This window comes from Tauraco erythrolophus, chromosome 2, assembly GCF_009769465.1.
Source record: "Tauraco erythrolophus isolate bTauEry1 chromosome 2, bTauEry1.pri, whole genome shotgun sequence".
NCBI lineage: Eukaryota > Metazoa > Chordata > Aves > Musophagiformes > Musophagidae > Tauraco > Tauraco erythrolophus.
The window spans coordinates 96,457,702-96,480,489 of record NC_141466.1 but is presented as its reverse complement, the minus strand read 5'-3'; the positions used below and the strand labels follow the sequence as shown (position 1 = coordinate 96,480,489).

General features: G+C 35.6%; 1 protein-coding gene across 4 annotated transcripts in view; it reads right to left on the bottom strand.

Annotated features, from left to right (window-relative positions):
* The window catches only part of BIRC6 (baculoviral IAP repeat containing 6), a 199,147-nt gene that overhangs the window by 97,867 nt on the left and 78,492 nt on the right, over positions 1 to 22,788 (bottom strand). For 2 of the 4 annotated variants that reach the window (XM_086631640.1, XM_086631639.1), the window contains exons 32-45: positions 20,769 to 20,906; positions 19,882 to 20,024; positions 19,147 to 19,278; positions 16,958 to 17,173; positions 16,410 to 16,593; positions 15,928 to 16,083; positions 15,434 to 15,567; positions 13,681 to 13,834; positions 12,802 to 12,918; positions 11,651 to 11,805; positions 10,342 to 10,468; positions 9,400 to 9,510; positions 2,408 to 2,541; positions 1,274 to 1,401 (exon numbers count right to left, since the gene is read on the bottom strand). In XM_086631640.1, the coding sequence (XP_086487766.1) occupies positions 1,274 to 1,401; positions 2,408 to 2,541; positions 9,400 to 9,510; positions 10,342 to 10,468; positions 11,651 to 11,805; positions 12,802 to 12,918; positions 13,681 to 13,834; positions 15,434 to 15,567; positions 15,928 to 16,083; positions 16,410 to 16,593; positions 16,958 to 17,173; positions 19,147 to 19,278; positions 19,882 to 20,024; positions 20,769 to 20,906 (2,029 nt within the window). The remainder of the gene's footprint in view (positions 1 to 1,273; positions 1,402 to 2,407; positions 2,542 to 9,399; positions 9,511 to 10,341; positions 10,469 to 11,650; positions 11,806 to 12,801; positions 12,919 to 13,680; positions 13,835 to 15,433; positions 15,568 to 15,927; positions 16,084 to 16,409; positions 16,594 to 16,957; positions 17,174 to 19,146; positions 19,279 to 19,881; positions 20,025 to 20,768; positions 20,907 to 22,788) is intronic. The other 2 variants (XM_086631641.1, XM_086631642.1) reach the window with 2 other exon arrangements.

Here is a 22,788-nt window from a genome sequence, read left to right as displayed (position 1 = left end):
ATTCATACCTTTTTAATAAACTGGTCATTACACAGCCTGTAGAACCTATTCATGCTATCACTTTCCTGGTATCACTAAGGATTAAAGTTTCCTTTGAAAAAGTCTAGGTTGGTTTTGGGTTTTTTTTTGTTGGTTTTTTTTTAATCATTCAGTTAATTTTACAGACATAGGCTTGGAATACAGTCCTGTTCAGTTGTGGGTGAAAAGTTTCACATTTTTGCAGGTAAACTTCATGGGAAGAAGTCATCCAATAATTTAGTATCACTAGGATTATTTGTTTTCTAACAGGCAATCACAATGGGTCTTCTCATAATTGGTTTTGTTGTTGTTTCTCCCTTCCCCTCCACTCAAAATAGAAACAAGAATGGTCAGGTGTTAGCTATCTAAATAGTAACTTTACATAAGACCATGAGAAGGTACTCAAACTATCATAGGTTGGTGCTTGTAGGTTGATTGCTTGACAGATCTGTTTTAGGGATAAGTTTATTTCCCCAGTTGCTTTTACACATACACTGGTGGACCACAAAATGAACCTTTTGAATCAGTATATTTAAAATAAAACTGGTTCTAATTCTTTAAGAGTGATTTAGTTACAGATTTTTTTATATATTTCTCTTTATCTTTTGACATTGATTAATCTTACTCTTTTAAAATTAAATACAGAACAAAACAGTTTCCAGAAATAGCCCTGAAGACAATATTTAGTATTTAATTAGTTTCTAACAGTAAAATACTCCTTTTCCCCGCAATCAATCATATGCTTTGATCTGACATCGTATACTTGAATAATTACCTAAGGTTTTAGAAATAATCATCTAAACCCTTCTCTGGTGCTTCGATTCCAATTTATGACATTTCAGTCCCACCTTTGGTTTGTCTCAAAAAACCTAACACATTTCAAAAATTATCCTTTCAGTGGTCTCAGCTTATTTCAAAAATAAATTATGGCATGCAGACACACATTCCAAGATTCACTGTGAATTAATGATTTTCTTGTATTATGACATTTCGTGTATAAGCAATTGATCATCAATGTAACCTAGTAAAACATCACCCACCCAACTGAAGTTACTAAAGTAATATCTCTTAAAGAAGGTCGAAACTGTTTTCTGTATGATTAAAGAATAGATAATACCAAAGTGCCACCTACTGGGAAGCCAGAAACTGAGGAAACTCATCCCTAATTATACCAAGCCTTCATCTGGGGATTAGCACAATATAAATACCACTCTCACACAGATTTTAAAGATAAAGAGGGTGTGTTAAGATTTACCTTTCTGTTGAAAGTATATGTATTAATTTCAATAAAAATTCACTGAACATCTGAGGACAAGTTGAAGAAAGGTGCACTTGCAACCGAGTAAGAAATTCTTGCATAGCTTGTGTCGCTGTTGGCCCAACCTAGAGAGAAAGGCATTTTAGTTAAGTATTACATAAAACTGAAATGTCTTCAAGAACATTAAGTAGTATCTAACAAGAACATTTACTACGAACAGGAAAGTATTGTGTAGCTTAACTCATCTTCTGAAAAATTTTACAGCATTTCACAGAACTATTCTGCATCAATTCATATTATGTGTTTTCTACCACTAACCATAAGTAAGTTAAATAATTCAGGTCTTCTCCTAAGACTCATTTTGTAGCTTGAAACTTTATCTCTTCAGCAATGCAAACTAAGCTTCACACAGAATACATTTCTATGCTAATCTGAATGTTTTTTCACAAACATATGCATATAAGTGTTTTAATGGCACTCCACAATGTTTAAGTTCTGGAAAAGATTGTATTTTCTGGAAAATTTTCTGGAAAAGACTGGAAATACCAGGTGTTTTCTGTCTCCTAAACTAAGTGTTTCTGAGAGTCCTGTCAATTATTACATAAAATTTAGTTAACTTAGGTGTTTTTAATCACTCTTCACAAATATTTCAAAGACTGTAAAAAAGAAAAAAACATGAGTTGATATTAAGAGAAACAGTAGACACCACATGAATTCAGAAACAGGCAGAAAAATAAACGCATAATTTTAAATTCTGGAATTATTAGATATGTGAACTTAATCTTCATTGGTGTTTTTATTCCAATCCAACAAAATTTCAGGAAACTAACTGAACTCTATTACTTTTTTCATACATGCAACTAAGGAATCCTAACACGGAACACATTCACTGACATATTGCATGGCATTCTCTCCCTGTGGTAAGTCTCTAGATAATTGTAAAAATGTACAATCATTACTCAGTGTATCACCAACATGAACTTCCCTAAGGCTGATCAGAACCAACTAAGACTATAACCAAAAAACCCAAACAAGCCACGGATATAAAACACTATGAATATCACATACTCATGTCAACTGTATTGAAATCCCATCAAGAAGAGTTTTTCTATTATTTTAATTGCTAGTTACCTGTGGACTGTGTTGATTTGTTCCATGAGGGTTAGTGCCGGAAAGAAATTTCACTAACACATGAATGAGATTTGGATCTGATACCAACAATTGGGCAGTACTTTCCTGAGCTCCAATGGCACTGCTTGGACCAGCTTAAAAATGAAGACATCAAAATTAAATCCATAATCTTAAGCATTAAATGTAAATCAAACATTTATACTGCATATCTCTTACACTTATTTCATGATGTGTAAATATTCCTAGCAAAATCAGCTACCGAAAGCTGCTTACTCAAGACTACAATTTTGAGTGTAGATTTTTTTCCATTAAGTATGGACATAAACCCCTAAAACCTTTCCATCAGTGTTCCAAGCTTGCTAAGGCAGTACTCCTGAAAGCAGAGCTTCATTTTGTAGAAGCAATATATGCAGACATTTTGATTTGTTTCTCTTTGCTAGTCCAACGCTTTGATAAGCCTTAAGTGCACTTGTTAGCATGTCACAGAGAGACCGCATGTTCTATTATCCTGTAAACAATCAAGATATTTTTGTCTTTGGCACATTCAGAGATTTCTCATCATTGACTGAAATTGTAGAGAGTTTAACAGATAAGAACTTTGAGGACCAGAATTAGAATTAAAATACACACTTCAATGATCACACAGGAGCTTTATTAAATGTGAAGTCTTACTCATTCAGTAGTGGTATATTGAATCGATTCAAAACACAACTTGAAAAAAGCATAGCTACTTACTGAATAAAAGGACATGCTCACAATATTACACCTATCTAAACAAAGTTACAGGTTATTATATACTGAAGATGCAATCTCTTTCAGACTATCATCATATACAAAAGATTAAATCAAGAGGAAATGATGCTCTGGTACGAGAGCTGTTATATTGGCTGGCATCCCTTCACATTCCCAGATAAGATTCTTAATTAGGGAGGCTGTTAAAAGAACCAAATCCTGAACTACTTACTAGTCAATTCTGTTTATCAGAGTCTTCATCATTCACAATAACTTCCTTAAACTAAGGGAAGTTAAACTAAAGATCCCAACCAGGAGGGAAAACATCTCCATCAAAAATAGAATTAAACTCTGACTGCTTCCATCTCAGCTGAAAAGCTTTCAGAGCAATGAAATAAAAACAGCATTGGAAAGACAACTTGGTACGAGAAGAAATCCTTATGGGAAGATGGAAGAAGAAGATAATTCACAGTAAGCGTTCCCTTTATCAAATGCCATTTTATTCTCAAACTATAAACAGATCTCTTGCTTTAGATGAATGCAGAAAACTAATGCTGAAAGTATTTATTGTACAGCTACACAAACAATTTTGCATTGATTTATCAACATTAGTAGTGGAAAAAGCCACTGGCTATGACTGATGACTGGAGTTGAATAAAAGCAAGAAAGCATCCCACAGCATTCCAGTTCCACTGTATTGTAGACAATAAGCCTGCTCTAGTTTACATTTGATAGTGAAAAAGATTAAAAGGGTAAGTCTTGTCTGGGTGCGAGACAAGTCTGTAAAAAGCAAGCACACCATTTCACATGTTCTCTGAAAGAAAAACTGAACATTTCAGAGCAATAGTGAAGCTTTCCATTGCAGGATGTCACCTGGAAACACCAGTCTGGGTGAACTGATCAAGTTTATTTTCCTCTGATGAATCTGCACCTCTGAACATTTACTGAAGTAAAACATACAATACACTGATTTTCCCTCTAAGCAAGCTAGGTATGTAGATAGTTGTTGGGTTTTTTTTCACTGGTTGTTTTTGGGGTGTGTTTCCAATTATATGATGATACAAATTCAAAATGAAAATGACACTTAGGTCTCTAAGAACACCAACTTACGAAGCTCATCAGTCTGGCATGTATACTTAAATCTGTTATATTACTGCCTTTTGGTGTTGTTTAAACTTACAAACTATTTTGAAATTTAAGACAAATCATTATCACTAAAATTACATTCAACTGCAGCTGACATAACTAATCAAAACGAGAAGTCAATCTGAATCTGGTTATTCCGTTTTTCATAGTTTTCTGTAACTTTTCATTGTTTCAATGTAACTGCTTCATTCAAACTTTTCACTTGACTTCAGTTTTGAGCTAGATGTCACTTTAGTTTCTCCAAAACTACTGAATATTCAGATTAATTTTAAAGTAAGTGTACAAAGTGGCTAAAATATTCAAATTTTTATGTGAAAAAGGGACATACTTTTACACGTTCCTGCATTCCTGAATGGTACCTTCATAGACAGAAGATATTTCGTTTTCGTCAGAGATCTTAAATCACCTATGAAGCCTATAATGATCAGTGTGACAAACACCACTGCTATTCAATGTTCTTTTTTAAAGAAGAAAACAAGGCAAAACAAACTCTCCATTGAAACTACAGCTTTTAGATTATGCATGCTTGCATTTTTCTCAACAGGGCACATTTGGGGAGTAGCTTCAAGTCATTTAATTTGTCCACTTGGTGCTTCTTTGAAGGTAACATTATTTTAAAACTCCAGCCTATTCCTGCTGTGTTCACCTTCACTTGTTAGGTCTGTATGGTAACTACTTAATTAAAACTGGCTATTTGTGAAGACTTTACATCTTAATACAAGCAGATGTTACATTAGAACTGCCCTGGAATTGACAGTACCAGTATATCTCCTCTTGACAAGCAGTAGCCAAGTCCACATGTTAAACCCTCAACTCATTTCCTTCCAGAATTAGAAGGCTCCATAGTTTTTCTATCACTTCATAATAGGGTTTATGTTCTAACTGAATAAACACATCTTAACTACTTCTTATTTTATTTTTACATTTTCTATTTAATAGCTGAAAACATCACTACAACTAAAAAAAAAAAAACTTTTTTTCTACATTATATTTGTAGTCTGACATGTTTTGTTTGACATTCTAACTCAGATTTCAAGATGCATCTATGTTATCCGCTCTGTCAGGTAGTGTTTATGCTTGAAACGCTGCTCTCAAACAGTATTTCTGAAGACAACAATAATAGATAGGCAAAAGGGGCATGTGAGGTAAGCACAAATAGTTCTTGCTAAAGGAATAGATGAGAAAATGCACTATAAGAACGATTTGACAGATGACAGCTGTTTACTTTAGAGCAACTGTAGCTCTGAGAAATTTTTATTAGCCAGGTATCACTGCAGATTTGCTTCTACCCACCTTCCTTTACATGGCATTAAATGGTTCTAGATGTCACCCATCAAATACTGATTTTAAACACCATTCTTGCAAAATTTGTCCCTGGATCTTGTAACCAATTACAGTCATTGTTCTGAAAAGAAATGGTGAGGGTATTGGGTTCATCTCTGAAAAATATCTTGCACTCCTCAGTTAAGAGTTTCTGAAGCACAGAAGTTACACAGCCTGAGCTATCATTCTGAAAACGTTTATCAGCACATAATGGCATAATGAAATAAGATTTTCTGACCACGAACTGACCTGCCTTAGACAGTGGTTGCTCGTAAAATCCCAACATAGGACAGTTCCCAAAAAGAATCTGCCCTATACTCAGGTGGGGAAAAAAAACCCACAACTGAAAAGCCTTGACTACTACTGGAAAGATCTAGGGTTTTGGAAAAACAACTAAGAAATATCTTTGAAAACAACAACAGGTTAAGATCTCTACAACCACCTAACTTCTCATGACAAGATATTCTGATTCTTTGATCTCTTGAAGAAATGGTGACCAAACTGTAATCTTCAGAGTACAACAGTTGAGAAGTGGGTTCAAAGAGACTATGTGTAAAATGCAAATAAGGCAAGACCCTTATCTAGAATGGATGGAGGAAAACAAAAAAGCACTGCCCTTTCCCCCGCCTGACCCTACTCCTTTTTTTCCTTTCTTTTTAAATGAAATACTGGGGAAAACAGAATGGCTGAATGTGAAAACAAGTATCGAATGGCAATAACAAATTTCAACTAAATAAAGCAAACTTAAGAAGGAGGTTCTCTGGGAAGGCTTTGAGATCCAATGGTTTAGAAAAATAGAACAGTGGGATTTTCTAGGTGCTAAAATGCACACTTGCAAAGTTTAGTGAATCACCTAAGAACAGTTACATCTCTAAGTTGTTTTTCAGTTTCTGAAAATCAAATATGATTGTCTAATGAGGATTATGTCACGAAGAGGTGCCTTCTTTCTTATTTAAAAGGTTTATTGCATCTGAAAAGGTTTATTATACCTGAAATCATCTGAATAAAATCTTTTTGGTGGTGTTTTTTTCATCAATGAAGATATTCTGCAAATGAACACATTTGGGGGCTTGTTGTATTTTGGGTATTAAAAGGGGAAAGATTCTCATTTTATAACCACACACGTCTAGAAAGACTAACCTAAACTATTTCCAATGAGCTGTAATTAATGAACATCTTATTGGTAAAAAAAAAATAAAATAAAAAAATAACCCTATCTTGTTAATACAGTGAAGATACATGAAAACATGTACTTCATAGCTTAAAATATTACAGAAATAAAGAGGATACAAGATAAACTTGACTTCACAAGAAAGCTGAAATGTCACTTGCATTTCACCAGTCCCAAGAACAATTTGTCTTCAAATTGTTCACTTTCTATGGCTGTATATATTAAAAAAAAAACCCAAAAACACACACAAAACCAAAACATGCAAAACACCTATCTCTCCTGGAAAGCATGACTCTGTAAATTATAAGCCAATGAGAACTCCTGTCAGGCACTGTCTGTAATCGCTGAAGAGACTATTATTAGTCATAGTTCTGAACTAAAGCACATGGAAACCAAAATTATTGATTGGAGAAGTGCTCTGACAGATCTCACCTTCAATTGTGAAGAACTGAACAGAGATTATATCACTTCTTAAATGTGACAACTCAGTACTACTGAGACAGAACATTATCTTCAATTATTGGCTGTTGAAGAATCCTGGCACAGAAATTATCTGATGGGTGCTTAAATCTACTTAGCTTCTGGTTCTCTCAGTGAGTTTGGGAAAAAGGGCGGCTAAAGAATATAAATCTGCGTCAACCCACACATGTATAAAAGGAGACACACTTTCAATCCTTTTCTTTACAATCCAGCAAGCTTGCATCTCCAATCCTTTCCAACTCAACTCCAAATCTTGGGCTCACAATCCTATACAGGCTGAGAGAGTTGGGGTTGTTCAGCCTGGAGAAGAGAAGGCTCCGGGGTGATCTTATAGCAGCCTTCCAGTACCTAAAGGGGGCCTACAGGAAAGCTGGAGAGGGACTTTTTACAAGGGCGTGTAGTGATAGGGCAAAGAGCAATGGCTTTAAACTGAAAGAGGGAGATTTAGATTAGATCTAAGGAAGAAATTTTTCACTCAGAGGGTGGTGAGGCACTGGAACAGGTTGCCCAGAGAAGCTGTGGATGCCTCATCCCTGGAAGCGTTCAAGGTCAGGTTGGATGAGGCTTTGGGCAACCTGGTGTAGTGGAGGATTTCCCTGCCCATGGCAGGGGGGCTGGAACTAGATGATCTTTGAGGTCCCTTCCAACCCGAACCATTCTACAATTCTATGATTCTCTACACACAAAAATCCACAACCACGTTCATATGCTGAAGCGTGCCAGTGACGAGTCACAGTGGTTGATTCTGAGCAGCTTTTCATTCACATCACCACTCGCTGATCTCAGGCAATCAGCTAAGAAACGCAGCTGCCTGTCTGTTAGTGTAAGAGCACGACAATGGGCCTCATACCACTTGGAAGAGATTCACATATGGTCTCAGCGGTACACACAGCATGATTTTTGGAAATTGCTAGTCTATAGTTACAAAGCAGAGTGCTGAAAATACACATGGTTGTTAACTGCAGGCACTGTTATCCTACAAATCAGGTCACGTTCTATTCTCAAATATCAAAAATAAGATGGAGGTCTAAGTTTGTGAATATCGATTAAGTCTCTTCCATTAGTTTATTAGTTGCTTCACCTAATAGAAAAAATTCCAGCAGATTTTTGTGAGACTGATCTCTAAATAACATCACAGAAAAAGGACAGAAAGTGAAAACCTGAAGAAAAAAGTTCATCCCAAAGACAGTGATTTGAAATGGCATATATGAAAAAAAGATTCATAAGCATCTTTAAGGAAAACCGTGGAGAATACTTCTGTCATCACGGGATAGCAAATTACTTCATAGAAATGTGATCTTCAGGTGGCTCTGGGTTTTCCTTCTTCTGTAACTACTGTCTTTAGTCATTTACTTGCAGCGAAAATTGAACTTAAAAGAGCTCTGACTTGATGTAATATGTAGGTTTTAAAAGGTTCCAGTCTCCAAGTTCTTATTATTTGGTATCATCTTTGGCCTTGAGGACAAGGCCACCAAAGCATTCCTCATGACAGCTGCTCTATGATAGTGAGCCATTTAGAAGATTAATTTCTACATTTAAACATTACATCCTTCAATTTCTACCAGTGTTGTAGCAAAATCTCATTCACAAAGTGAGATTATTTCTAGTATGTTATGGAACAATACACAGAACGTGAGGTAATCTGGTCTACATAAGGAAATGAAATTGAAATAAATGAAAGGGTTGGATTTCTTTTTTAATAGATTCAGCTTCTGGGGCTTATTTTCAGACAGCTTAAACACAAGCAATGACTAGTGCCTACATATTTACGAAAATGTTCCTAGTGTATCAGAAAACATGAATCTCTCTCATAGTACATCGATCCTCTCTGTTACCTCTTCCCATAGTACAAAGCTAATTCCCAAGAATGATTAACTAGTCCTAAAATTCATTTTTAGAAGACATTGCCAACGTACTTATAATGACATTTTGTTTTACCACTAGGGTTTCAGTTTCCCCTGGTACAAGCAATTCAAGGAGCCCACTCTTGAAAAGCCTTAAGCTATGGAGAACCAACAAAAGTACAAATGACACACACAAAAAAAGACAAAACAAAAGTTCTGGTAGTCTTTTGCATGGGAATCAACGCTCATTTGTACGTCACTAAAACAAGCAACATAAAAAAAAACCCAAAACTTACCATTAAGCTGCATATTTGTCATGAGAGTTAGGCTATGAAGCACAAGGCACCATGTCCGGAGTAAGGTATTAGGATACCATGCCAGAACTGACAGGAAGCTAGTTACTGAAGCTGTCAAGAAAAACATGTTTTTCCAAGCTTTAATCTTCAGAGTATACTATGAATTTCTTATTTTTACTGTAAGGTGCTATATTTATTATTAACATTATTTACTCTGTTTTGACAACTATTGTTCCAGGAAATTAGGAAACAAAGGCTCACCAACACTTCACAGAAACTGGCTCACAGAACTTTCTACAGTGCCCAGACCCTGACATCTCAGGGAAAATGATGCAAAGAAACTGGTTTCAAAATGCTCTCATGGAAGCCAGCATAATAGGTTCATTATAGTAGGCACTAACGTTTTGGACTTTCACCACAAGATACCACAGATTTTCTAAACTATATAGTATAAATTTTATAGAAAAAAAAAAAAATTTAACATGTCTTTGTACTAGATTAGTAGTCTGATGTCAAAAAAGTAACAGAGCTTCCCTCCTCCACCGACCCCTTTGAAAATAGATCATAGATGCTATACAAGCATAAAAAATTTGTCAGTGAAGTGTATACAGGTACATAGTTCACCTTAGATTGAAAAGTATATTTTAAAGGGTCCTCTTGGGAGTAACGACGAGTTAAGAGCCACAAATTTTACAATTTAATTCCTGAGGAGATTATGCAAATTCAAAGAACCATCTCTCAGTTACATATTAGCTCAACAGTTTTCATATGAAGATAATGAGCCCAAGAGCTCTTTAGTAAGGTCACCGAAGTTACCCCAACACTGATCACAAATACGTATTGTTATACTTTTTTTTGCTTATCAGCAAAAATTGAGTACTTAAAAAAAACCCTTAACCTATACTTCCTGAAAATTAATTTCCCATAGTTAATGTATTTTACCTTGGTTCAAGGAAATGACAGGTATTCTGTTAGCGTTATAGAGGAAAATATCAGCGCCACTATCTTTACTTCCAGAGGAGATGGAATTCAAACTTAATGTGAGCCATAACTGTAAAAGGGATTCAAGCTGAAAGAGAGGGAAAAAAACACTATCAGACCAAACTCAAGCGTTTTTTACAGAACTCCAGAACATAAAAGGTATTCTGTTTTGATTTTAAAAGCCTTATCTACACTCTCACCAGCTACTGTTTCACTGATAACACACACTCTCCTTTACTGAATCTGAAGATTCTGATAAAAATAAGGCAAATTCAGCATAGCAGCAGCATTTGCTAGTTATGTTTTTGTAAGTGATTTCTTCTAAATACAGTTAAGTTTCTCTCAAGAAGTTTCTTCAACTTATTTTTAAAATATTAGCTTTACACACTGCTCAGAAAAGTCTGTACCACAACGTTACACCTGTAAGACTGGTTTGCATGTAAGCTTTTAGAATGTCTTAATATAGTCGGAGTGATGTTTACCAGTCAACAGAAATTATTCAAAATGCCAACTTAATTATTGGGAAAGCTCCTTTACTTTCAAGGAGACACTGATGCTCACTCTGAATAACTCCCTTGAGGAAAATAACTATTTAGATATTCTGGGGAAGCATCAAGGTCCTTTATAGCACAAACTGTATTTTGGATGAGATATTTAAAGAATGATTGAGGGATGGAGTCAGCCACCCTATTAAAATATAAACAGACAGGCAGGCACCTAATCACTCATATATAGCACACATGGCATTCCTTTGTAGGTACCAAGAAAAGCATTGCTAAACCAATGACTTTTCAAAAAGCATACTTAATTTTAAAATTTAGGATCATGGATAATTCAGGTTGGAAGGGACCTCTAGAGGTTCTTTAATTCAATCTTCTGCTCAAAGAAGGGCCAAAGAAGATGTCAGACTGGGTTGCTCAGGGGTTTATGCAGCTGGGTTTTAAAAACCTCCACAGATGGAGGCTGCATATTTAGTGACAGTCTTCAATAACAAGCTAAAAATTACGTGTCGGGTGAACCTACGAACTTGTTTTTAAATATGAAAATGTATACCCACTTTTTCACTGTAACAAGAAACATCCTATTTGTTAAGAGCTTTCAGCAGCCTGTCTAGTACATTATTAGTACTGCTGTACATGACAGCTTCGTAGCAGTAAGGCATGTAACATAACAGGTTACTTGTATCCTAAGTAGTAAGAAGTATAGGAAAGCAGCTTTCAAATTTAGAGAGAAATACTATCAGAACACTTCAAAGTTCATAATTCTATACCTGAACATGGTGGACTTGTAGCATGGAAAAAAGTTTGTTGAAGCATGCGCTCAGCATAGGTATAGATGATAACTGTACGATCAGCTGGGCATTTTGGTTAGCAGCATGTAATCCTCTTAGCAATGAATCGTCTGTTCCGCTAGGAGACTGGGTTACTGAAAAACAATACAAAAAGTACCACCCTCCCATGAATTATTTTGTAAAAGTTGCTAAAAGTAATTTCGCATTTATTTCCTTGCATTTTATACTTAAGAGAAAGAAACTTATTTTTTGATTTACAAGAACATCTTCAATGTAGTGTTCAGCTGGGTTGAACTACTGACTACCATACTGCGAAAGACACACTTCAATATCAGACATCTCCATCTTCACAAAAACGGTTTGGAAAGTGAGCCCACACAAATACATTTTCACAGTTCTTGCTAAATACGTATTACAGGAGTGTCCTGACAACGCAATGGTAAGGTAAACAATTGGAACATCTCTTTCGTGCATAATGATAAAGCTATTGCAGTCAGTAATAAACTTCTAGAAAATAAAGGCTGAGGATGTCATTAAACATATTCCATCATCAGATATTCAACTAATGACTGCACATATATTAAGGTATCCAGAGAGCAACAAAGCAGCACATCTTAACAAGACGGGCAGAGCAACTCACTGAAAATATATTCAAAAGTAAATCAGCATCACGAGTGTTTTTGTAACATAAAGCTTAGGGAACAGCTGAGTTCAAAATTGTATTCAAATATATTCACTTTCATCACCGAACAGGTGAAACTGTTGAGTGCAAAGCAGCTTTCAAACTGCTGAAATTTCACAATGAATGCAAGAATGTAGCTTCACAAGAACAGGTAACTTAATGTTCACTTGCACCTAGATCAGAAAGTGAAAACAATTCCTCCATTGCAGTATAATGCACTGTAAAAGAAAACCTGCATATTTGACCAGTTTCACAAAATGTCTTATATATACACACACATAATTCAAAAATCTGAATAAAGAAATACCTCTAAAGCTTTGCCTAACAAGAAAATTCAAGCAAAATATAACTTCCTCTAAGCTGCTAAGTGACTGCAGAAAAAATTAGTACAAATTTCAAAGCATCATGGTCATTATGTGAAGAGAATGATTTGACGATATGTAGTTACATGTAGGAGATGTGTTTGTTAATGCTTGTAGAATGGAATCAGCCTCCAGGGTGGACATCATTTTCAGCATCAGCTCAGCCTGCTGTTCAAGTCCAACTTCTAGACGTGCATCTAAAGCTACACAAGGCAACAAACAGGGTTAAACTGAATTATATCAAAGACATATATAATTAGTTACTCTAACTTCCTGTGCAAGCAATATAGATACACAGTACACATTAAACTGAAAAAAAACCTCAGTATCAGTAACAGGAAGATTCACTTTTATATATGACAGAAGCAGAATGTAGAAACTTATATTCTCAATCAAACATAATATTCTTACAGACATGAAATTTATAATTAATAAAATACTAAATTTCTGTGAAACACACATTTATTTTCATGGTCACTTTAATACCACACATGACTACATCTGCATACGTTTAGGCCTATTTTTCTGATTAGAAAACTTGAACCAAAAAGCTGGTTTTCCCCCAGTCTGGCAGGGGAAAGATCTATCACCCCAGTTCAGCTGTACTCCTTCACACTAAGCAAGTGTGCCACCTCATTCCTTTGGGTAGAGTCAACTATCCAGAGTATCAACCAACTAGAAAAGAGTTTCCAAAACTTCCTGAGAAATCAGGAATGATTTAAAACTGCCTGTAAGTATGTGTTCAAAAATGTTAGAAAATAAGATTTTCTGCTACTTTAGGCTGTTCTAAATATAAACTTCACATAACATTGTCTCAGTTACCACAGAAAAACTGTGGCACATAGAGAATTTAATTCTTTCCACTTAATGCACGTAGAGACTGTTAACACAATTTGATATGCGAAAGTGTCGAATACACTACCACAAGAAAGAGACCCTGAACAGAACTTTAGTCCATTGCTCACCTTGAGAGACTGATACGCTCACAGTCTGTGATCCATTTTTCTCTGTAGTTACCGGTGGTTTTGCAACTGGAATTCCAACACCCCCAATGTAAGGATTGTAATTGTAGGTGCCATAATCGGCACCCCAGTAATCATACCAGGTGCTGCTGATAGGCTTAAAAAACAAACAAAACAACAAGAAAAAAAATAAACAGCAACTCTTTAGACTGCTCAATTACAAAAATAAAATTTGTAATGACTAACAACAAAAATTAAAACCAGAAGAATGGATCCAATAGCTTTAGAAAATTTTGTATCCATTTTTACTGCAGTATAAGCTACTCAATCCTTAGTGATTGTCAAAGTCCAGCAATGTAGTTAGCGGTGTCAAAGATTCAAGCCAATTTGAAAATCAGGGTTTTTTTTCCACACATTTGTACCACTTTTTAAATTTGGAAGCAGAATACTACACAGATATTTTGAGAAGTTATTTATCAAGGCAGAATACTGTATTATTAACTGTACTATTAAAGTACCTTGAAGCCTCAGTGAGGCTCAGGAATTATTTGTACTGGGCTCTGCAAAAGAAAGAGTTGAATAATCTCTACTCAAGTGCCATAATTTAAGACACTTAAAAAGCATGTGGGTCACAAAAAAAATGTTAATGTAAGACTGCATGAAGGCGATTTGTGTTTGCCTGTCTTTTTAAGGGCAAGATCCAATATCAATTATCATTTTACAGATACAGAAACAAATCTTAAGAGGGATTAAGAACAAATATGTGTTTTTCTGGCTGTTTTTTAGAGGGCATGCAATCAGGAATTTGGATCACGAAGTGGATGAAGTGGACTAAGGAGTATTGTCAAATGAAATGATAGTAGAATAAAGGAGGGAAGCATCAGTCAACATAGAAATTAAACAGTAAGTGGAATATTTTGGTAGGGTGACATGTAAAGGAAAAATCTTTACATGATAGGTAGTTGGTGGAAGGACACATGAAGGAATATAGGAAAAAAAAAAGAAAATGTAGTGTTGTCTGAGCAAGTGGTAAGAAAGATAATTTAGGTTAATTCAAGTGAGGCTGAACGTGTAAGTCAATAGCGAGAGAAGTGGGAAAACTCCAAATGAAAGTGTCATCCTTCTGCACAAAAAGACCCAAATTTTATCATGAATGGCTGTGTTTACAATCAAAATATTTTTGGTTTTTTAGTATACCTTGACAATATACTATTACATATAAATGTAATTTTACTACCTCTGATATGTTTAGCTTCAGTTTTAAGTACGAAAGCATTTAATAATTTTCTTGTTTCACAAGGAAATAAGTACTGAAGTTAGTCGTTTCTCTTCATAGTCTGAAGCTGGTCTGAGAACTAGCTACTGCTTTTTTTTTTTAAACTCAATATTAACAGTATTAACTCTTAAGATGAATCACAGAAGCAAATGGCACTCTATTCTTAATAAAAAAGGACAACACTAGATCTTATTTTTCTTTTATATTATGCTTTTGTTGTCTTTAACATGTGTTATAAACATCTTGTTTATACAGTTATCTTCATACAAAAGCAAAATATTTTGTGGTCAACTGAGATATGAATACATCTGAGACATGAATCCCATCTTTACATTCCTTCCTGTCATTCTATATTAAACCTTCATAAAAAGCTAAAAGCAGGTCTAAGACATCAAATTCCACTAATGAAGAAGTCTAAGAGAGAAAGGATTTTACTGTTTCATACGTAAAGGTCATCCTGAAAACTGAGGTGTCATGTACCTTGAAGACTTTGGCTGCAAGGGGATCTTTTTCCAAATCAATATCCAAAGGATCAATATCGACTTCCATCAGGTCTTGCAGTAATTCGAGATCAATGTCCTTATCTTTTTCCAAAGATGACAGAGGAGGAGCACCTTTGAATGATTAAAAGAGTATTAATACTATCAAGTACAAATTAGAAAACATCGATATATCATACACTTAGGGCTTTTAATATTGCGGCTTTTATAATGGAAAAAGTTAACAAATGCAATGAAGTTGCCTTTTTTAAATAATTGGAAAAATAACCATTTTTTACTGATCAGATGTAAAACTAAGTTGAAGAATTGCTCATAATCTGCCTACATTTTCAGAATCTAGTTACTCTGTAACCAAAAAACTTTTACTGATATTTTGATAGATGAGTAACAGCAAAGATTTTTTTACTTTTTCAATACGCATATATACATTATGATTAAGATATATATATACATTAAGATTATGAAATAATTTACCTGTGATGTCATGTGTCAAAGGCTCATCTATTGTTTCCACTAACTGAACTGTGGACTGCTGGAGAGAGTCATCAGAATCCCCAGCCGAAGCTCCAGCATCTTCTCCCAAAGCACTTTCTTCCATAGCCTCAGCTGCTATAGGTGCCAACAACTCTCCTATGTATCACATTAGGCAGACAAGTCTATTTCAAGCTTTATTCCAGTTACAAATTAACATCCCAGTGTCTAGGCCAACTGTTTGTTTTTCTTCATCTAACTCTAAATTCTCTAAGGGCTGCTTCTTCAAGGGGAGGAGTTCTGAATAATTTTCAAATATTCAGGGTCATATAAATATTAACTTTTCAATGCACAAGTCACTAATTCAGGATTGATTGTAATTGCAATTTTAAATTCTAACATAATACTAAAAAACTCCTAAAACATTAAAGGAAGAAAGTGTCAAGTGCAATGTACATTCTGAAAAATACGAACTTAAAACAAACCTGCTAGAATATCCTGTAGCATACAAGTCAGAGAATACTGAGCCCATGCTCCTCCCCAAGAGATGTCTCCTCTGTTAAAGTCAGTTCCAACGAGAAGCAGCAATAATCTTTCCAACTGAGTCTCATTTACAATCTCACATAAATGAATTGTTGGTCTTGTAGCATTTGCAATCCTAGCAAGAACCTACAAAAAAGAGCAATATATGCCTAGTCATATTTAACACTATGAGAATATGCAATAGCTTTAATTTCTATAATTATTAGATTTTGCTTACAAGTAAAACAGGTATTTTTAGTAGCTTGAATTTTACAATTGTAATTATATTAGTCATTTTTTTTAAGTTACTTTTTCTATGCAATTTTGAAGCCACCATATCATAAGTTACACAAAAGGTGACAGATGAGAAAACCTACCTCATCAGAAATTACTAGAAATTTCAATGCTGCAGCCAATTTTTGCCATCAAGACAGCAAAAAAGCAGTAATAGAAAGGTAATTTAACACTGCCTCTCCATCACAACTACAGAGTGATGTTCCATATTCTTTACCTTACAAACAAATAGAAGTAAATCTGCATGACAAGTAAAGTCCATGGATAAGAGAAAGAGTGCCAGCTTCTGCACTACGGAAATGCAACGTTCATGTGCCAGTGTAAATGGAAGTGGCTCGGCTTCTGGAGTTTCCTTTGCTGTTGATACTTCTGTATCTAAAGTAGAACGAGGCCATTCTGCAGTCCGACGTAAGCGTATTAAGTCCTTGAAATGCTGCAGAAATTAAATTTGAAACAACAGTTACATTTTTAAATTAACCTCTAAATCTTTTCCCAGTGAAAATCTGAGTAAGTAATAACAGTAACTGTAAAACTTAAAAAAAAACCAAACCACACACACACCCCTCCCCCGCAAAAAAAACCCAAACAACAACAAAACCAAAAACAAAAAATCACAACCAAAAACCACACAAACCCCAAAAAAGGAGAGTCTAATATACGAGAATCTGGAATGGAATTAAGGCTTTATTGGCAGAAATTTGTTTTGGCAGCATATTATCTCAGGTGACAGATTCATAATCAAATTCTCCAGTTCTGCACAAGATCCAACTAAGCCTTTACATTTGCCAGAAAACATATGGAGAACACGTATTTTTAAAATTTCTTTCATATTTCCACACTTGTATTTAAAGCTATGGTTACCATGAAGCAAACTGCATACAAAAATAGCTAATATGGAAATTTACCCTTACAAGAATGCTGACTTCTCAGTTCTTCACATTAGATAAATCGTCAATAATTTCTAATTTTCTTAATACTTCCAGGGTACAAAGTGTTCATTAGCCACCATAAATTGAACTAGTCTGATACTTGATCAGGACTCTAAACTACGTTTTTGACAGAGGGTCTACAAATTCAGTGAAGGAAAGATGATGCTTTTATTAATCTTTTCATCCACCAAGGGCACACATTTAGCAGCTCAGTTCATTCTATCAGCTACACAAGCAGTCTAAAATTAGGTAAGAGAAATGTCTCTTATAATCTCACTCAAGTAGTAGCTACTGATTAGTAGGCAAAGTAGTAAAAACTGCATGAAATGCAAATATCAAGTGTACAGTAATACCATAACTGGATGTTAAGATACTTCAAGGGGACAACTTTGGTTCAACGTGCTTTTTTGATGCAACATGGCTGCTGTAAGTGAAAACTTATATAGATGGAAAGCATATTTCAGCCAGTGACTCATTTAAAGACGTCTCAAGGGGGCCACCAGTGGCGTAGACCCCCTGATATAACCTGCTGGAATGAAGCAGAAGATAGTGCAGGAAAGAACAGCTCATGACAAGCAGAGTTAGTGAAAACCTAGAGCTTTATATTTATGCTGGTGTTTAAATTCGGAGTTTTTCTGGGTTTTTGTTTGTTTGTTTTGTTTTTCCCTTTTTCCCCTCATAATTACTGGAAGTTGTAAGAATTCTTGTAATGTTTCCGTTTAGATTGTCTTTAAGGTCCAACACTCTACAATCTCTTTCCGCAGGCCTACTTTCAGTCATCCTAACAGACATTATTATCTCTGGAACTAGAGAGTAAATATTTAAGGAGATATCTAAGTTTGGTATCTAGAAAGATGTACACCTTTTTTTTTGTGTTCCCTGCAAAGTCCATGTCGTCACCTCCAGAAATCCCTAACTTTCAGTACCTCATCTCATAATCAAAATAATTCTTTAACTACCACATTCACTCTCAGTATCTGGGGCTTACTGCAAGATGCCACAACTTACATGATAAGTAATTTTAGGAAGCTAAGAAGCTTCTGAGAAAGCTCAGAAAATATTCTTAAAAAAATCATATTTATTAGTTCAGGGAGATAGTCATTGGTATGATTATTTTCTGATTACTCAACCAGGACAGCATCCAATGCATAAAAGTTAGTGGCATAAAATATTATTTTATATTTCTATTGATATATGTTATCCACAGTTTAAAAACATGACTGGCACTCCCAAAGCTACAAGATTATTAGTGATTTTGGCCAAGACTACCTGAAAAACCTCTACAGAAGGATTAGCTAATTTTCACAGCGCAAGAAATTTCCAGATGGCTGCTGTTTTCAGCATCAAAATATACTTGATAGCAGCCACGATGAAACAACTTTTAAAATAAGGTCAATGTAGGACAAAAATGACTTTGCAGGAACAGGACTTTCCACATAAAGTACAAGAAGTCAGTTACAGTTTCAGAGCATCATACCTTTGAAGTAGCCTGCTTTAGTTTTGCCTGTTCTACTAAAAGTTTGTATGATGATCCTTTGTTGCTTTGTATTTTCTCTTTTTCCATCTGTTCCACCAAAGCCTTCTGTTTTGCTTTTAATAAGTTAAGTTGCTAGAAGAAAATGTTAATAGGAAAAAATGAAAATTTAAGCAATAAGATGTTAAAAGGATCAGTATCGTTCATATGATAGTAATCTTCAGTTCAAATTGTAATCTCAGCTTTTAAAATACAGTTTATATACAATTTTAACTAAAACACTGTAACGGGCTATTAGCAGACCCAGAACAGATGAAGTTTAAGAAGAAACAGTATTTTTAAAGAAACAGTATTTTTGAAGAAGCTCAAGACATACAAGCCCAGGGCCATAAAACCTGCATGGTTGCATTAAGAAATGAAAATTTTTCTGTCTTAAGAATTATCAATTTTTAAATTACAGCTTAGGTGCTTGCGCTCAGTGTACCCAGATTTATCTAGAAAGTAAACTGTAGTTATTGTTATGGGTCACAGAGTGCAACAGTACACTCCAACATCTGTTCTTCCAGCAGATCCCATGCCCCACGGTTTGAGACAAATGTCAAAGAAGTTAGGCAGCCTTCAGCTACAGAACTAGACCTACGCAAAAGCAAGGCTGAATGAGTCCCAAGGCCAAAGCTGTTCTTTCAAGCAATCAGAAATACTATAAGTGAGATACACTTCTGTGAAAATAGCCCCTACTGCGCTGGAAGTCACCTGTTTATGATGCACAAGCTGTTTTCTGATCTTTCGGGAATACAGTCTGTCCAGGCTACTGTTGCCTTTAGTAGATCTGCTCAGACTTTGAGTGTGAAGGCTATTATTTATAAAACTCCACTGGTTTCCTAATGGAAATAGAAAGAAAAGGGATATTAATCCATCTTATTAAACCTCACTTAACTCCAGAGAAAAGCATTTACGTTGTAGCAATGGTTAGCACACTAAATACTAAAGAAACAAGCAAAATCTAACTCAGTGTTATGTCAACTATCACCACTGATTGTAATATAAAGTAGTATTTCTGTGCAATTTTAAAATGCAGTAGTATCATCTTGTTTTCATTATTTTTAAAACACGTAAGGAGGTAAGCAAGACTTTCCTAACTAAAAATATCTGAACAGCTTCCACAACACAAAAGCTTTACAGTTTTCATTTTTAGAAAAGATGTTCAAAGAAAATCATAGCTAATCCACTCATTTAATAACAAAAACAAACAAACAAAACATGCATTTAGAAATACTAGATAGAAATACCATGGCAAACACCAAAGCAGTTACAAAGTTATACTGTTGCCCTTTCTCACAATGCAACCTGTCTCAACATGGTGTACCCTCAACTGCCAGGTCCCAGAGTCACAGAATAATACACAGAGCTTTTACACGCTAGAATCAATCCTCTATTTCTCACTTTAAAAAAATGAAAGAAGTCATATTTCTAAGGAGAAGGGGATGCAAAGAAGCAGACAACAGTGCAAATAAAATGATCACAACATCTGTTTTTAAAATCTCATTTTAAAGTGAATATAAAATACATTTTAAGTATTTGAACAGCCTCCAAGTCGATATCCACAGAATCAAGTTTTGACATACCTGTCAAAAAACGTTCCCTCTCTTTTCCATTCAGAGGTTTCTTGGCTGTGGCTGCTTCATCTTCAACAGTGGCTACATAATCCAGTAGTCTGGACACCAGCATTACAACCCAGCTGATCATAGGAATGTCTAAAACTCCTTCAAAATAAATAGATTTGAATGCCTCAATAAAGTTGTGAAGCCATAACAAACTAGTTTTAAAGAAATCATAAAAAGCATAAGATGGCACACACTTCACTAAACCACAAAGATTCCACTCCCATTTGGTTTTTTAAAATGAGAGTAATAATCTGAGCACTCATAAATGAGGGAAGAAATGAAACATTCAGTATAGAACAAGTGCAAGAGAAAATGTCACAGTTCTCTCTTAGTCTGATGAAGTCAGAACTCAAAAACTTCACCTCTATTATTAAAGCTAAAAATTAAGTGGCAGATTTTTAAAAAAAAGTTGTATGTCTAAATTTCCTAAATACCAAATGCAGAATGACAGTTGTTTGCATTAAAACACAAATCGAACGTCTCAAATTCCATAGTGTGAAATTCCTCCATCAACCAGAGCTCCAAGAAGACAGTTACAACTGTGCATTCAAATATCATCATTTTTACTCCTTTCGTAGTGTATTTTCAGGTAGCCACCTGAATAAGATGCAGGAAAGCGGAGTTCAGACTAGATGAACAATGCTGGCAGCACCAATGACTGGCTATTGCCTATCTCAGTTTCACTACTCTCGTGAGGGTAGATTTCAATTAGATCTAAGGAAGAAAATTCTTCACTCTGAGGATGGTGAGGCACTGCAACAGGCTGCCCAGAGAAGTTGTGGATGCCCCATCCCTGGAAGTGTTCAAGGCCAGGCTGGATGAGGCTTTATGCAACGTGATCTAGTGTAAGGTATCCCTGCCTGTGGCAGAGGGGTTGGAACTAGATGATCTTCAAGGTCCCTTCCAGCCCAAACCATTCTGAGAGTGGTGAGGCAGTGGAACAGGTTGCCCAGAGAAATTGTGGATGCCCCATCCCTGGCAGTGTTCAAGGCCAGGTTGGACGAGGCTTTGGGCAACCTGGTGTAGTGGAGGGTTTCCCTGCCCATGGCAGGGGCGTTGGAACTAGATGATCTTTAAGGTCCCTTCCAACCCTAACCATTCTATGATTCTATGATCAAATGCAGTATTTTCATACAGGCAGAAGGGAAAAACACCCATGTCTTACACATCTTGCAAGAAAAAATCTTTGTGTCTATGAGTACATCTAAATGAACAGTTCTAAAATGAAGTCCGAGTGCTCAAAAAAGACCAGAAACCTACAAGTAATAACCACTTAACCACAGCCATTACACAGATGGCATACTTTTACATAACATCCATACAGCAAAGTCATTAGCACTAGAGGTTACACGTGCATTTTCATACCTGCACACTGTGCTGAGTCACGTTTAACTACACTACACTTCTCATGCACTGACCTCAAAAAAGCTTTTGTTAACTCAAACTATTATTAATTCCAGATCAAACAAGAAAACTAAGGCACAGAAACAACTTGTCCAAAATCACATGTAGCTGCTGGCAGCACAAGCAATAGGATGCAGGCCCTGACTGTTAACTCCAGTTTTCTGCTCACACTGGCAGAAAGCAGCCACCCCAAGCCAGCAGAGGAACAGGAAGCCTCCCTGAACAGGATCTGCAGACTAAATTGCAAGAATAGAAACGAGTGGCACTGGTGATCACTACGCACGTTTTGGTTGGCAGAATAAAGAGAAAGAAGCCTGCTGCAGAGTGAAGTATATACCTTTACATACTTCTGTTTAAACAAGTGCATTTCTTTTCATCTCTTAAAAAAAATTAAAAAAAAAAGCAAAAAAAAAAATCACAATTTTCAGCTTCTCTCCCTCCCTCCAAGTGCCTTTTGCTTATTCCTTTTTTCCCCTTTCTGCTCCAAGTTTATAACTTCTCTCTACCTACAACACTCACCTCTTTCTCTGATTGTCCTTTGTTTTCTGACTTTTTCCCCAGTAAGTTTTCACCCCCT